Raw genomic sequence first — 14,466 nt, forward strand, 5'->3', positions numbered from 1 at the left:
GGTTCAAAGCACTTATGGCAGGGAAAGTGATCAGGGAAAGTCACAGCTGAACACCCTTTGTGTTAAAGCAGGCTGTAGTGAGCGTGCTCCAGCTTGGCATTTATAAATTCAGCCTCAGTCATGTAGCCATAGGAGATCCAGGGGGCACCAGTGTGGCAGTGCAGCAGCAGCTCTGCATTGTCTCATTTTGTGAAAGGCCCCCCTTTTCAGCCACATCTGCAACGGTAACTCATGAGGGATAATTCTGGATCACCGGAGTTATAGAGATAGAGCCAAATAGCAGTAAGTCTCTCAGCTATGGATAATATGGATGCACAAAGACCCTAATTCAGAGACTTGTAGCTGCTGCAGCTGGCAGGTCCCTTCCAGATGATCTGCTCCACCTGTCCCAAACACTACTCCACTTATTGATTGCATCAGAATCACCTGGGGAGCTTGAAAAAAAAAACTTGTGTTGTACCACCCATACCTGTCTGTTTCAGGAAGTTGGGGGTTGGGTTGGGGGCAGGAATCCACGTAAGGGTGTTTTTAGATCATCAGGCATGTGTCTGCTTTTTTTTTTTTAAGATTTATTTTATTTATTTCTCTCCCCTTCCCCCATTGTCTGCTCTCTGTGTCCATTTGCTGTATGTTCTTCTGTATCCGCTTGTATTACCAGTCAGCCCTGGGAAACTGTGTCTCTTTTTTGTTGCATCATCTTGCTGCATCAGCTCTCCATGTGTGCAGCACCACTCCTGGGTGGGCTGTGCATTTTTCACGTGGGACAGCTCTCCTTGTAAGGAGCACTCCTTGTACATGGGGCACCCCTATGCAGAGGCACCCCTGCGTGGCACAGCACTCCTTGTACGCATCAGCACTGCGTGTGGGCCAGCTTACCACACAGGTCTGGAGGCCCTGGGGATTCAACCCTGGACCCTCTGTATGGTAGATGGACGCTCTATAAGTTGAGCCATGTCTACTTCCCTTGTGTCTGCTTTTGGGAACCTCAGTTCTGCTCAACCCTTTCATTTTATAGGGGAGGAAATTGGTGCTCAGAGAGGGGAAGTGGCCCAGGGTCCTGCAGGCAGTTAGACATGGAGCTGGTGCTGGTGCCTGGTCTTGACTCCCAAACCCAGCTTTCTTTCTCCTTCATAGTCTGCCTTCTCCAATATCTCGTTCTAGCTGTGGTGCTCCATTACTCCTCTTCCTGGTAAAGCATTAAGACCAGGGAGTGTGGTGCAGTCACTTGGCACTGGGTGGCCTTGGGACATTCACACCTCTAAACGGCTCTGTGGTTCTCTGCATGACCTGTTGTGTTCAGGTTGGGTGGGTTGTACTGGGACACACATGAGCTCGGAGTGAAATTGTCTTTCCTCTGCCTCAGGGGCATTCCTGCTCCCCTACACCATCATGGCCATTTTTGGGGGAATTCCTCTCTTCTACATGGAGCTTGCACTGGGCCAATACCATAGAAATGGATGCATCTCAATATGGAGGAAAATCTGCCCAATTTTCAAAGGTAACTGAAGGGCTTGGGTAGATGGAGGAGAGGGGCCTCCCAGGGAAGTGATGACTACCATAAATGGGTGGGGCTGGGGACCTTATTCTGGAATCAATAAGTCTTAGGCATCCCTGGAAAATAACTTGAGTAAGTTTTTGGCTGCCAAAATGGTGTAAAATCGTTAAAGGGACACAAATTACAATTAAAGCAAACTAGTTTAAAATAACAAATGTATTATTTACATAAAATAAAGTAAAAAAGTAAAATAAATTTTAAAAATTAAACTTGTTAACAGCACACACACATGTTTGCTAAAACATGTAACCTTGCAGAAGCATGTAAGTAACTTACTGGATTGCCCCTTTTCCTGCCATCTCCCAGTGTCCTTGGAAAATGAAATGAGCGGCCGAGCCCGTTTCACCCTCACCTTGGCCATGGTGCCCTCCAGTGCTCTGTTTCGGCCTTGACTGCTGTCCTTTAAACTTGTCCCCTGACCCTCTCCTGCTGCCCAGGGATTGGTTATGCCATCTGCATCATCGCCTTTTACATCGCCTCCTACTACAACACCATCATAGCCTGGGCCCTCTACTACCTCATCTCCTCCTTCACGGACCGTCTGCCCTGGACCAGCTGCAAGAACGCCTGGAACACGGGCAACTGCACCAACTACTTCTCTGAGGACAACATCACCTGGACTCTCCACTCCACGTCCCCTGCGGAAGAGTTTTACACGTAAGTGCACGTAAGTGAGGGGGTGACTTGTCGGGCAGGCCACGCCCCTGACATTTGGCTTCCAGGAGGAAGGCCGTGGGCAAGGGCTCTTCAGCCCTCTCCCACTGATTTCTGAGAGGTGCAGCTAGCAGGACTGGGGAGTGGATGTGAGGGAGGGGGCGGCAGGGATGGCCCCTGGTGGGAGTTGGCTTTGGGAGACTCTGCCTTGGCCTCCTTAGCCTGGCCCTTCTGTGCCTCTCCCCTTCTTTCTTTGCATACCCAATGTACCCCACTTGATGCTTCCCTTCACATTCCAAAATTCCTCCCCTACATTAAAACAGCCTTTTTTCCTGGGCCTTCCTGTCAGCCCATTGTCATGGCAGCAAAGCATCTGAAAAACCACTTCAAATAGCTATGTTTTAATATGCTGACTTCATAAGTGGTTATATACCTTTTGGAAGAAGGGAGTATTTGATGCTGGAATTTTAGGCAGTGTGGTAGCTGGGAAAGCGATTTTGGAATGAGATAGAGGTCCAGTCCCACACGTATAAATCTTCATGAACCAAAATGCCAAACATGTTGTTGACAGGGTTGGAGCCTGTATTAGTCAGTCAAAGGGGTGCCAATACAAAGTACCAGAAATCTATTGGCTTTTATAAAGGGTATTTACTTGGGGTAAAAACGTACAGTTAAAAGGACCTAAAGAGTCCAACTCAAGATTGCTTTCTCACCAAAGTTGAAGCGAGGTGGTCGCTGATCTCCGTGAGGGTTCAGCCTTCCCCTCTGGGCTTCTTCTCTCTCAGCTGCAGGCTGATATAGGGCCCATTTGCTTCTGGACCTTCTCAGCTGTTCTCTTCCCTCCCAAACCATCAGGTGAATGGCTCATCTCTCCCCGGGGCCCCAGGATCAAAAATGACAGGGCTGTCTCTCTTCCCATGTCTTCTTTTTATTTATTTTTTTTAAAAGATTATTTATTTATTTCTCCCCTCTCCCTCCATTGTCTGCTTTCTGTGTCCATTCGCTGTGTGTTCTTCTGTGTCTGCTTGTTTTCTCATAGGCAGCTCCGGGAACCAATCCTGGGACCTTCCAGAGTGGGAGAGAGGCGATCATTCTCTTGTGCCAACTCAGCAGACTTGGTCTGCTACATTTCTTATTGTCTCTCCTCTGTGTTTCTTCTTGTCATGTCATCTTGCTGCCCCAGCTCTCTGCTTGGGCCAGCACTCCTGCATGGGGCAGCACTCCTGTGCAGGGCAGCACTCGGCACAGGCCAACACTCCACATTGGCCAGCTCAGCACACGAGCCAGCTTGCCTTCACCAGGAGGCCCTAGGTAACTTTCTATATGGTAGATCGGTGCTCAATTGCTTGAGCCATATCTGCTTCCCCCCATATCTTCTTGAGTGAGTGTCTATTTATTTCAGCGCCCCCCCCGCCAGGGGCTGGGGATTCAACCTGAATTATGCCTTACTATCTGGTTGAATCAAAGTCCTAATCTTAATCAAGAGCCCCTCAACTCAGTCCAATATAAAATTGAAGGGTATCATACCCAGAAGAATAGTTTACAAACATAATCTTTCTTTTTTGGGGATTCACAAAAATAATCTCAAACTGTGACAGGCCGCACCCAGGAAAGGAGTGCCTGGGAAGCCTGCTGTTGGGGGTACCATTCTTTCCAGGGCCTGTCCTCTGAGTGTACCCCTACAGGATGGAGAGGGCCAATCCCAACTCTTCTCACGGCTCACCGACTACTTGGTGCTTGTGGGGCAGTGTCTATGTTTTCCCCTTGGCACTCTCTTAGAGGTGTCACAGAGTGTATATTCAAGTCACTGTTCACACCCTCTCTGTACTTTCTTTCACCCCAGGCGCCACATCCTGCAGATCCACCAGTCTAAGGGGCTCCAGGACCTGGGGGGCATCAGCTGGCAGCTTGCCCTCTGCATCATGCTGATCTTCACTGTTATCTACTTCAGCATTTGGAAAGGTGTCAAAACATCTGGCAAGGTGAGGAGGACTCCAATTGCTGCCCAGGCCTGCCAAAGAACACCATAGGGTCTCAAACTGAGGACCCAGCAGCCTAGATGGCCATAAGCAAGGGAACAAACAGTTTCCTTCAATGCCAAACATGCTTCATGATGCTCAACTTGTCTTCACAAAATCTATTAGAAAATTATGGAAATGGGCCAATCCCAAGAACCATTATATGATTTTTTTTTCAAAATTCCTTTACCCATTGGTAGTATCACAATTAATCATAATGATAATAATTTATTGAAAACCCATCACAGACCAAATTCACTGCATTTTGTCTACTCGCTAACTTTATTGTCTCCTGCTAGATATTTCCCCCATTTTACAGATATGGAACAGTGTTAGAGGTAGCTGGTAGTAGCCAAGCTGTGAATTAAGTCCCTGTTGATTTGATTCAAAAGTTTGTGATCTTTTCTGCTACCCTGCCTCCTAAAATTACAGAAAAAGAAGTGGGAACTTCTTTCTTAGAGGTCTTAAAAAATCAAAGACATGGTATACTTGAAAGTGGTTAAAATGGGAAATTTTATTTTATATGTATGCTACCACAACTGAAAAAAAAAAAGACACACCCACTTGCTGCCCTCTCGGCCTGTCCCTGGGGTGGCACAGTGAGAACCTGCATTTCTGCCTTTCTTCCTCACAGGTGGTATGGGTGACAGCCACGTTCCCTTATATCATCCTCTCTGTCCTGCTGGTACGGGGTGCCACCCTCCCTGGAGCCTGGAAGGGGGTTGTCTTCTACCTGAAACCTAACTGGCAGAAACTCCTAGAGACGGGGGTAAGATAATGAAGAAAAAGTGGGGGCCTGTCTGTCGTTTTACTAACTGAAGCTAGTCCTCCTCCAAATAGGAAAGTGGGGACAAGTGAATTTGGTTTCATATGCAAGTATGTCTGCAATAATGCTTTAAACCAGCAATACAAGAATGAAAAATACAGTTGAGGCCACAGGATTGGTTGCACTTGATATATGACTGTCCCTAGAATGAGCCTTGAAAAACTGGTTTTTTGCATGAGTCTGCGAGGAGCAATGCAGACGCTGGCCCTGCTGGTGCCCAGCCTCAGCCTGGCCTTGTCTCCTTGCCCCCATCCCTTACCTCTGCTGTGTTCCAGGTGTGGGTAGATGCCGCAGCTCAGATCTTCTTCTCTCTTGGACCTGGATTTGGGGTCCTACTGGCCTTTGCTAGCTACAACAAATTCAACAACAACTGTTACCAGTGAGTATCTGAGCTCCCCTAAGCCAAGCTTGAAAGTGGGGCAAGTAGAAGTCAGCTAGTCTGGAGGAAGGCTGCAGGGTGGAGCCAATGGCCTCAAACCTGGCTGTGCTCAGGTTGTGATGAAACTGCCCCCTCAAGGGCACCTTCAGGTCCTTTGGCCAGAGCTTCACTCTGGTCATAACCTCTGAGGTTGAAAGAGGCCCAGGCCACTTATGTTTTGTGAAAGTCCCTGTATATATATATTAAATTTTTTATTCTGGTGATATATCCATATACAGCATGAAATTTTCCTTTTTAACTACTTTCAACTATACAATTCAGTGACAGGTCCTGTGTATTTCTTTTAAAAAGCAATTTAAAAAATTTCAAAGCAGGTTTATAGAAATTGTAACGTATATTAAAGGTTCAGATTTAAGTAGTCAATGTGTTTACAAAAAGTATAATGTGAGGGGAGTGAGTGTAGCTCAGTGGTTGAGCACTTGCTTCCCATGTACACGGTCCTGGGTTCAGTTCCTGGTTCCTCCTTTTAAAAAAAGTAAATGTGATACTTTTTATGTAGGCATACACAAAAAGTATAATGATTGAACTGTTTTGAGTGATACAATATGCCGTCATTTATGTGACAAAATTTCATTTCAGAATTTTTCACAAAACAGGGAGTGTCAAATCAATGATGATTTAAACATCATTCATCATCTTTTAGACTAAACTTTGTTTTTGCTGTCTACAAAGATGACACTGTCCAGCAATCTAATTGTGCTATTTAGAAGGCAATTACAGGATTTAAGGGGGAGAAAAAAAAGAGGAGCTCATGTGAAACCACGTAGCCTTGTATTGAGACACCAGCCTGAAGCTGTGTGACGAGGGCTCTAGAAGTGTCAGGGTATCTCTGTGTGGTGGTAACCACCGGCTGCTTCTGCTTCGAAGCTCATCTCACCAGCCCAAGAGGCCAGGCTCTGGGAGAAGGGGAGGGACACAGGACAGACCGGAAGGCCCTCTGATCTCAGCCTGCTCACCTTGCCAAGGCAGAGCAGGCACACAGACACCCTGTAGACTCCTGACCTTGGAAATGTCTCAGCCGCCTTGGGTTTTCTACTCCAGAGACGCCCTGGTGACCAGTGCGGTGAACTGCATGACGAGCTTCGTTTCGGGATTTGTCATCTTCACAGTGCTCGGGTATATGGCCGAGATGAGGAATGAAGAGGTGTCTGAGGTGGCCAGAGATGCAGGTGGGACCTTGGGTTCTGATAAGGGCCCTTGCTCCTACTGAATTACTCTGAGTTGGTCTGGCCTGGGTTACTCTTTGCTGCTCTTTGGACCCTTACAAATACCTAACTTTCAAGTTGTTTTTAAATATTCCTTTTCAAGTTTTCAGAGATTTTAAGAAAACTTACTGCCCTGGAGATCTCAGCCTTGTCCATGCATTTGGGCCATGGCAGGATAGGGTAGCTGTCTTGGCCCTCAGAAATGTGACAGGTGATTGTTTTAAAACCAGTGGTTTTGGATCCTGGGTCTAGATGACCAAGTCTAGTAAGCAAATAATAACACCTAGAACTTCCCCTTACAGAAATATGTAGCTGACATTGCCCATCTCTTTAATGAGGTTTTCATGGAAAAAGAAAAAAAACAACTGATGTCGAAAAAGAGGTGATGACATCTGATGCATGGAGTTCCAGGGCTTTCCTGCTAACATAATATGTGACTTTGGTCTGATGTGGTTCTCTGATCACCCCCACATCTGAAAGGAGGGTGTTCTAAGCTAGCCCATGAGAGGTTTAGGCCATGCCCCTTATACAATCAAAAGAAACTTTAAAAATAGTGGGGCGCTTTATTCCAAGGCCTCCACGACTACTGAAATCAATTTAACAGTTCCTACTATTCTGGAGTGAAAGCTGTCAGAAAGGGCTAAGTGCTATGGAACTTTTAGAAGTATAAATCCTGGTTCCCTGAAAAGGCACTGATTTGTTATATAGTAGAAATTATTCTTCTTGGGATCAGCTTTGCTAGCCTTCCAGTCTTGGGTTAATTTCCACTCTCCATGCTGGTTGGGGCAAGCAATTTTCCTGACGGCTGCCATTCCCTATCAGCCTCCCAGAGTGCTTGGATGGCCAGGTAAGGTGGAGTGAGTGTGAGGAAGCATTTGGTACATGTTAAAGCCTGACTCGTGTGAGGTCTTATGATAAGAGTTGTAATTGTTGGTGTGGCTGTGTTCCTCTATGACATCTTTGGAGGACATCTCTTGGTGACTGCCCCCTCCAATCTCCCTCTGTCTCAGGCCCCAGCCTACTCTTCATCACATATGCAGAAGCCATAGCCAACATGCCAGCCTCCACGTTCTTTGCCATCATCTTCTTCCTGATGTTAATCACACTAGGCTTGGACAGCACGGTGAGCGAGTGGAGAGGGAAATGGGCTCTAAGTAAGACAGAGAGGAGGATGCCATGCCCATTACCTCCCATCCTAACCACCCTGGGGAGTGTTGACTGCTCCCTCCTGGCTCCCCTGCTCCCCCACCAACCCCTCATTCACTCCTCAGCAATGACACTTACTGCTCTCTAGTATATTAGAGGGTCATTATTGGGTCATTGTAGGAAAAGAGCCTGGCATCAGACAATGGTGCCACAAAAGTGACCTGTTATTATGCATTGTCCTTTGCCCAGATAGTGGCACCTAAAAGCCAGGGCAAGGTCATTCTTGTGCCCAGTGCCCTGCCCAGTGTCAGCTTGGCAGCTTGCACTTATTATCGTGGATCAAGTATCCACTCTGAGTTGGCCCTTCTAGGACAATAAAACTCTTCCCAAGACCTTTAGGCACCTCACAAATAGTTGTGTCCATGCACTGTATTTTCTTGATTTCCTTGGTGATGCGTTCTAAATGACAGTGTAAAACAGAGAAGTATACTTTCAGGTGTTTTTATGGGCCAGTGAGTTAGGGAAACTGGTCATGATCAGCTCAGCTGGTCATTCCACAATTCCACAGTCCCTGGGGTAATGCCCTCCCTTACTCCTGGTCACTGTCCTAGAAGGTAGCAGACTTGTTGCAAAGCTTGCACTGTGACTGTTTGCATGTCCCTCTCAGTTTGCAGGCTTGGAGGGGGTGATCACGGCTGTACTGGATGAGTTCCCACATATTTGGGCCAAGCGCCGGGAGGGGTTTGTGCTCGGTGTGGTCATTACCTGCTTCTTTGGCTCCCTGACCACCCTGACTTTTGTAAGTACTATGGTCTTCAGGTCTGAGATGGCCTCTCCTGGGGCAACATAACCCTATGAGAAGCTGTTCCTTTCCTTCCATCCTACACAATGCCCTGGCTTTGGGGCCAAAGGAAGAGGGGAGGGGGGCATCACTGCCCTTAAAATTTATCATCAAAAATAAAAGTTGTTTCTTGCAGCATATGCTTGTAGAATCTGTGTTTGGTATCTGGTGCTCTCAGCATTTCACAGTAGATCTAACTAGATTTCAGGCTTGGCAAAATATCTAGAGAAAAGCTAGGATTTGTTTTCCCAGTCTATTTCCACTCCTTGGGGCTGGTTTCATAAGAATATTGCCCTGGTATATGGGACATCTGGAGGTAGGCATCTCACATTTGTAATAAGGTCACTTTGCCTCCTCCAGAGAACTTACAATGGTAAAGAAGTCAGACCCTCTCTGGTAATTTTTTTTTTTTTTAAGTAGCTGAGGCCAATACTGTAAAGTGTGTCCCAGATCACCCACAGGCATCCTCAACTTTGTGTCCTCCCCAACTCAGGGCAGACTTACAGATAGGCATTTTCAAGGCATGACCCCAACAATACTGGAGCTTCCACACGATGGAGTAGGGCACAAGGGAGTAGTGAGTTGGGACAGAAGGCAAAACAACGACTATAATGTGCTCTGCATATCTAGTATCATGGATCCTCCCAGTTTCAGTCTTTTGAGATGAGAATTCTATAGAATAGAATACACCATAGGTGTGCATTAAATAGAAGAAAGATGAAAATAGTGGCTATTTGGAGTTTGTTTCTTAAGAGTAGGGAGCGGAAACAAATAAGAAAGCACTCCTCGGGGCGGGAAGAGGGGATGGAGTCAGGCTCACACTGCAAAGGCCACTCCCAAAGGCAGGCTCTGGGATACTTCTATTAGGTCCAAGGTGGGGATTTTTCAGAATTCTCCTATCGTAGGGAGGGCCCTTAACCAGGTTCCCCATCTTCTTTCCAGGGAGGGGCCTATGTGGTGAAGCTGCTGGAGGAATATGCCACGGGGCCTGCAGTCCTGACTGTTGTGCTTATCGAAGCAATTGCTGTGTCTTGGTTCTATGGTAAGATGCCTGCCTTCAGCCAGCCCATAGCTGGCAGAATAGAAAAGGGCCGATTTCATTAAAAGCAGGCAAGCCAGTTTATATGTGACCTCCCAATGGGTCTGTGAAATGATTTCAGCTGATTGTCTTCTTCAGAAATAGATCATTTTTCCCTTCACTCTGTTAAACAGATTGCCCACACTCTTGAGGGGACTTTGGTTTTCCTGCTGGATTTAAATATTTATCCAGTGAAGACAGGCTGAAGCAGTTCCAGACAGCTCATTCACGGTGGATGCTTTAGATCCTGACTGGTCCTAAGAATTGTACAGAGAACAAAGAACTAGTGCATTGTGAATGCATTTTCAGAGTATACAATATATATACTACAGCTATATCAGGGGACCCCACGTTTAAATTTTGCACAGCCTAGTTCCCTCCAGGGCCCCAGGATAGGGCTTAGAGGCTTGTCTTCTAAGGAAGAGGCAAGTCCTCAACCATTTTCTGCCCTGGTAAAATGTCAAATTAACACCCCCAGCTCCAATTCTGAGATGGAGTTTGATACAGATGAAACAACCAGGGGTGCAGAGAATACAGCTGACAAGGGTCCTTGGAACTCCTGGGCTGGTATGGGGTGGGCACAGGCAACTGAAGTGAAAAAAATCCAGGTTCAGTGATGACATTTCACTTTTACAATCAACACTAAACTAAATAAGGTGTGTTATTTCATTCTAAAAATGTCTTTATTTTCCTAGCTGCTATGATAAAACAACTTTAGCATGGTAGTCCTTACATATAAGAAGAAGGGGGCCTACATTATGAGTTGCACTTGGGCCTGGGTTTTTCTTAAAAGAAGAAATCCTTTCCATCGCCTCAGCAATTCAGAGGCATTCAAAGTGTGTGAATCACTGTAGATCTGCCAGAGGCACCACTGGTTGCTCTTGGAGAAGGAACCACAGAACATACCTCCCCTTCCCAATTTTAACTCAGCTGGAGTTCTCCCACTTCCATGCTGTTGATTTTTTTTTTTAAGATTTATTTTATTTATCTACTTTATTTATTTATCTACTTCTTCCCCCTTTCCCCCATTATTTGCATTTGCCGTGTCTGTTTGTTGTGTGCTGGTCTTCTTTTAGGAGGTACCAGGAACCAAACCCGGACCTCCCATGTGGGAGGAAGTCATCTAATTGCTTGAGCCACCTCCACTCCCTGCTTTGTTGTGTCTCTCATCATGTTTTTCCTCCTTGCATCTCTTATGGTGTCATCTGGTTGCGTCAGCTTGCCGCACCTGCCTGTTGTGTCAGTTCACTGTTTTGTTCGTCTTCTTTAGGAGGCACTGGGAACTGAACCCGGGGCCTCCCATGTAGTAGATAGGAGCTCAATCACTTGAGCCACATCCACTTCCCCATGCCATTACTTTTTATAGATGAACCTTGGTCCTGATCTGGCAAATGAATGGGCAGTGTTGTTAAAAATAACGCCTTGAAAATTTCCAGTGTATAGTTATTTAATCACTTTAGACAGGTAAACCATTATTAGACAAAATTCAACTTTTTTTCTGTAAGGATAAAGTTATGTAGATGCTGAGATCTTAGACAGTGTAGGTACCAAAAGGGGGCTTTAGGTGCCTCCCTAAATGTCCACCAATTCTCCAACTTTATATAGAAAGAGCTTCACTTGCTAAAAAAATGCAGGCTTATGACAAGCCCTCCAGTCTCACTTTCAGACTGGATGGGTGCCCCTGAGCACCTTCTGGGGGACAGTCCAGAGGTACTACCCTTGTCCGAGGCAGGAATTCTGACTGCCTTCCTCCTTTTCATTCCCAGTGCTGATCCTGGTGACCCTGGCTCTCCCTGAGAAGCAGGGGAGAGAAGGACAGTCCATGCCATCTCTCAGTCACGCTCTTTCTCTTGTGGATGATTTTAGGTATCACACAGTTCTGCAGTGATGTGAAGGAAATGCTTGGTTTCAGCCCTGGGTGGTTTTGGAGGATCTGCTGGGTAGCCATCAGCCCTCTTTTTCTCTTGGTAAGTTGTCATTTCCCTTCTCCTTTTCACCATATGGAAGATTCACCCTCAAACACTTATAAAAATAAATATTATTGAAGTGCAACGTATATACAGAAAAGTATGCAAATCATAAGTGTAAACATTAATGAAATTTTATAAATTGAGCACACTTATGTAACCAAAACCCATAACAAGAAACAAAAACATAACACCTCATAAGCATCTTCAGTGTCCCTTTCAGTTTCACCCCCATGGTAAATCACTATTTTACGTTCTACACTGTATTACATCACTCCCCTGTTCAATGATAATGATATATAAAATTTATTGAACACTAAGTGCCACTCCAGGCTTTGTGCTAAATTTATATCCATTGTTCTTTTAAACCTCACAATTCTATGAAATAGCTATAGTTCTGGTATGCTCACTTTATGTCTAAGGAAATGGAGGCTTAGAGAAGTTACATAAAGGGTCCATAACAAATAAAAGCTGTTCAAGACCGGGGAGAATTCACGCTGCTGCTCATGAACGCCCTGGGAGGGGTCCTAGTAATTTTGTATTTATAATTTTGTGCTCCTTTTCTTATAGAGGCCCTAAACAAGGGCTTCAAGCTTAGGTTTGAGTTAAAAGTAGACTCCATTTATTGCCCCAGGACCTGGGTGAGAAAGTTCAGTGCCAAGGGCTGCCCTTCTGCCTGAGCGTGCTCAGTGCTCGCGCCACCCTTCATGTGCCCCGGCTTCCTGTGGTGTCTGTCTGGGGAGAGAAGCTCGCCCAAAGATGGATAAGCACCCTGCTAACATCCCAGGTGCAGTCTCACGTAGCCTGGGGAAACTCCAGGAATGTCAGCAGGGGCTCTTCTTTCATTTCTGTAACTTTGAGAGCCTTTTGATCTTTAAGAGCCAAAAAGGTCATTAGCCTGTTCCCTCAATCCATCTCCAGCTTATTCGGAGCTGGGTCATCCCATTTTGCCCTAGGGTATCTCTGTCTTGGGCATGCAGCTGTCTTTTCCCTTTTTCCAAAACAGCCCTGTTTGTATTCTGTATTTTGACTTCCCTGGAAGCAGCCCTTTCCGTTTTTTGTAAAAATATTACCCACAAAATAAAACAAAGAAAAAAGGAATAAAAGAAAATAAAAATAACTACCCACAAATCTTGTCATGAATGTGTATGATGGGCCATGTGCTGGTTCGTGCCTGGGTGATAGTGACATGCCTTGCTCAACCCCAGCACTCCTCCCTGACCTCCATTCCCCCGGGCCGCGAAGGCTGCAATGTCAAAGCACACGTTGGCCCCAGCAGCAAATACTCTTAGTGCATAGTGGCCCCTGTGGACTCTGGACTCTGGCTTAGATCTTGACCGAGTAGTTTCTTATTACTTTGTCAGCTTGTTGAGGCTCTTAGGTAAGTTAAAAATATGTATTTTTTAATCCAGAATTTTTAGTTGTTTTCAGAGGGAGGGTTGGGCCAAATAGCCTAGCCTGCCATTACCAGAAAAGGAAGTCCCAACATAAAAGATTATTAATTTATATTATTACCAGTGCTGCTCACTAATCTACTTAAATCCCTTCATTTGTTTTTCAAAGGAAGAAGAGACATTGGATTAATTCCTTGAGAGCAGAAACCATGTTTATTTATTTACTTTATTATTCCCACACAAGTGAGGAAATCATATTCAGGGCAGAGACCTGGTTGAGGCAAGTGAGGCCCTAATCTCAGTCACAAAACTTAAGGGGAGCCATAAAACTCAATAATCAAGATAAATAGTATTCTAAAGCAGTTTTTTTGTTGTTGTTTTTTTGTTTCGTTTTGTTTTTTTAGGAGTTACCTGGGATTGAACCCAGGACCTTGTACATGGGAGGCAGGCACTCAACAACTGAGCTACATCTGCTCCATTATTTTTTTTATTAATAAAAATTAATGCAAAGAAATCCATGATGAACAAAGCCTCAAAAAGTTTAAGTAAATCCTGGATCTGACCCTTTACTTTCATGGCTTTACCCAGCCATGTCAGAGCCAATCTTTTTAGATTATTGCAGAAAAATTTTATTTATATTGATAACTGAAATTTTGGTGCCCTCTTGTATTTTTCACCCAAGAAGAGTACCTCACACACTTCACCCTAGTCTTGAAAGGACTTTGGGTATTTTCTTTTCTGTCCATCTGTCAGACTGAGTAAACTCTTGGTGTGCAATCTATGATTTTCTTTGCCCAGAAAAACAGATTTGGATTCAGACACATTACTCATAATTCCCATGATGTTTGCTTTACTCCTCTAAAGGCAAGTACTCAAGAGCCCGATTGAGAAGAGGCCATCTATCTTCCACTTCTGGGTTTACTTAACAGATCCCCTACTCTGGGCTCTTTAAGACTGCTTTAGGTAAACAACTTACTAAAGTAGCTTACTAAAAGTACTCTTTTTCATTGAAGCCAAATTATTAAAAAAAAAAGAGAAAATACTGTATATGCGTATGGAGAGGCCAGGACCCATGATGGGGTATCAGAAGCAACAGTTACTACCAATGGCAAGAGCCTTGAGCTCTTACTCAACTGTGTTAGATTTTACACACCTGGCATCAAGATGAGACAAGTTACAGCAGGGCTGGCTCCTAACCAAGCCTCCTCTTTCCCTGTTCCAAAATTAGCTCCCTTTGTAGCTGGGTCTGGTGTTGAGGAGAGGAGAGTAAGTCAGGAGAGAGGTTTGTGATTGAGTAGGCTTCTGTTTTGAAAGCTTCCTCCTGGACTTAGGATAACACTGCT

At 45.3% G+C, this 14,466-nt stretch overlaps 1 protein-coding gene across 1 annotated transcript in view; it reads left to right on the plus strand.

Annotated features, from left to right (window-relative positions):
- SLC6A4 (solute carrier family 6 member 4) overlaps positions 1–14,466 on the plus strand; it is a 35,874-nt gene that overhangs the window by 14,724 nt on the left and 6,684 nt on the right. Inside the window, exons 3-12 of the mRNA XM_058283107.2 lie at positions 1,364–1,498; positions 1,993–2,212; positions 4,053–4,191; positions 4,862–4,996; positions 5,329–5,432; positions 6,534–6,661; positions 7,708–7,820; positions 8,511–8,642; positions 9,627–9,726; positions 11,629–11,729. Coding sequence (XP_058139090.1) covers positions 1,364–1,498; positions 1,993–2,212; positions 4,053–4,191; positions 4,862–4,996; positions 5,329–5,432; positions 6,534–6,661; positions 7,708–7,820; positions 8,511–8,642; positions 9,627–9,726; positions 11,629–11,729 — 1,307 coding nt within the window. The remainder of the gene's footprint in view (positions 1–1,363; positions 1,499–1,992; positions 2,213–4,052; positions 4,192–4,861; positions 4,997–5,328; positions 5,433–6,533; positions 6,662–7,707; positions 7,821–8,510; positions 8,643–9,626; positions 9,727–11,628; positions 11,730–14,466) is intronic.

The sequence above is a fragment of the Dasypus novemcinctus genome, chromosome 21 (assembly GCF_030445035.2).
Source record: "Dasypus novemcinctus isolate mDasNov1 chromosome 21, mDasNov1.1.hap2, whole genome shotgun sequence".
NCBI lineage: Eukaryota > Metazoa > Chordata > Mammalia > Cingulata > Dasypodidae > Dasypus > Dasypus novemcinctus.